A 502-nucleotide genomic window follows, 5' to 3' on the forward strand; every position below is an offset into this window, starting at 1 on the left:
GCATCAGTGTCCATCTTTACCTACTGTAATTCCAGAAGCGAAACTGTCGCTTCAGCCTTTATATATATTTATCTGTATATATATCTCAAATCATCTTCCTCAGGCTGCCCATGTAGAAAAGAACGAAGCTGAGGAGGGTGGAAAAGACAAAGAGCTCAACAAGGAGAACGCAGAGGTGGCGACACTGGAGAAAGAGGAGGAGGGGAAGGAGGAAGGAAAGGAGGCTGGTTCTGAAGGGAGCAGTCACGGCGAGAAAGAAGAGAAGGCCACAGAGGAGGAGTCCCAAACTCCCAAAGCTCCACGTCGCCCCAAAACCATGCAGATTAAAGTCACCCTGCTGGATGACACTCTCTATGAGTGCGAGTTGGAGGTAAGAAACAACGTCATCCTATTTTGGTGTATTCACCTGAAAAAAGGGAATTCCGAGTGACTCTGTTGCTAGGATAAGTAATCATTGAAGCCGACATCAAAATCGTAGGGAACTGAGGAAATGCTGACACGA

General features: G+C 46.8%; 1 protein-coding gene across 17 annotated transcripts in view; it reads left to right on the top strand.

Moving 5' to 3' along the window:
- epb41a (erythrocyte membrane protein band 4.1a) overlaps window positions 1–502 on the top strand; it is a 27204-nt gene that overhangs the window by 11104 nt on the left and 15598 nt on the right. Inside the window, exon 1 of one of the 17 annotated variants that reach the window (XM_019888978.1) lies at window positions 105–370. The exons of the other annotated variants lie outside the window; for them this stretch is intronic. Within the exon in view, the coding sequence (XP_019744537.1) occupies window positions 317–370 (54 nt within the window). The 5' untranslated portion in view covers window positions 105–316. Of the gene's footprint in view, window positions 1–104; window positions 371–502 lie in introns of those variants that run through there. 17 annotated transcript variants of the gene reach the window in all.

The sequence above is a fragment of the Hippocampus comes genome, unplaced genomic scaffold (genome assembly GCF_001891065.2).
Source record: "Hippocampus comes isolate QL1 unplaced genomic scaffold, H_comes_QL1_v1.1 scaffold674, whole genome shotgun sequence".
Classification (NCBI taxonomy): Eukaryota; Metazoa; Chordata; class Actinopteri; order Syngnathiformes; family Syngnathidae; genus Hippocampus; species Hippocampus comes.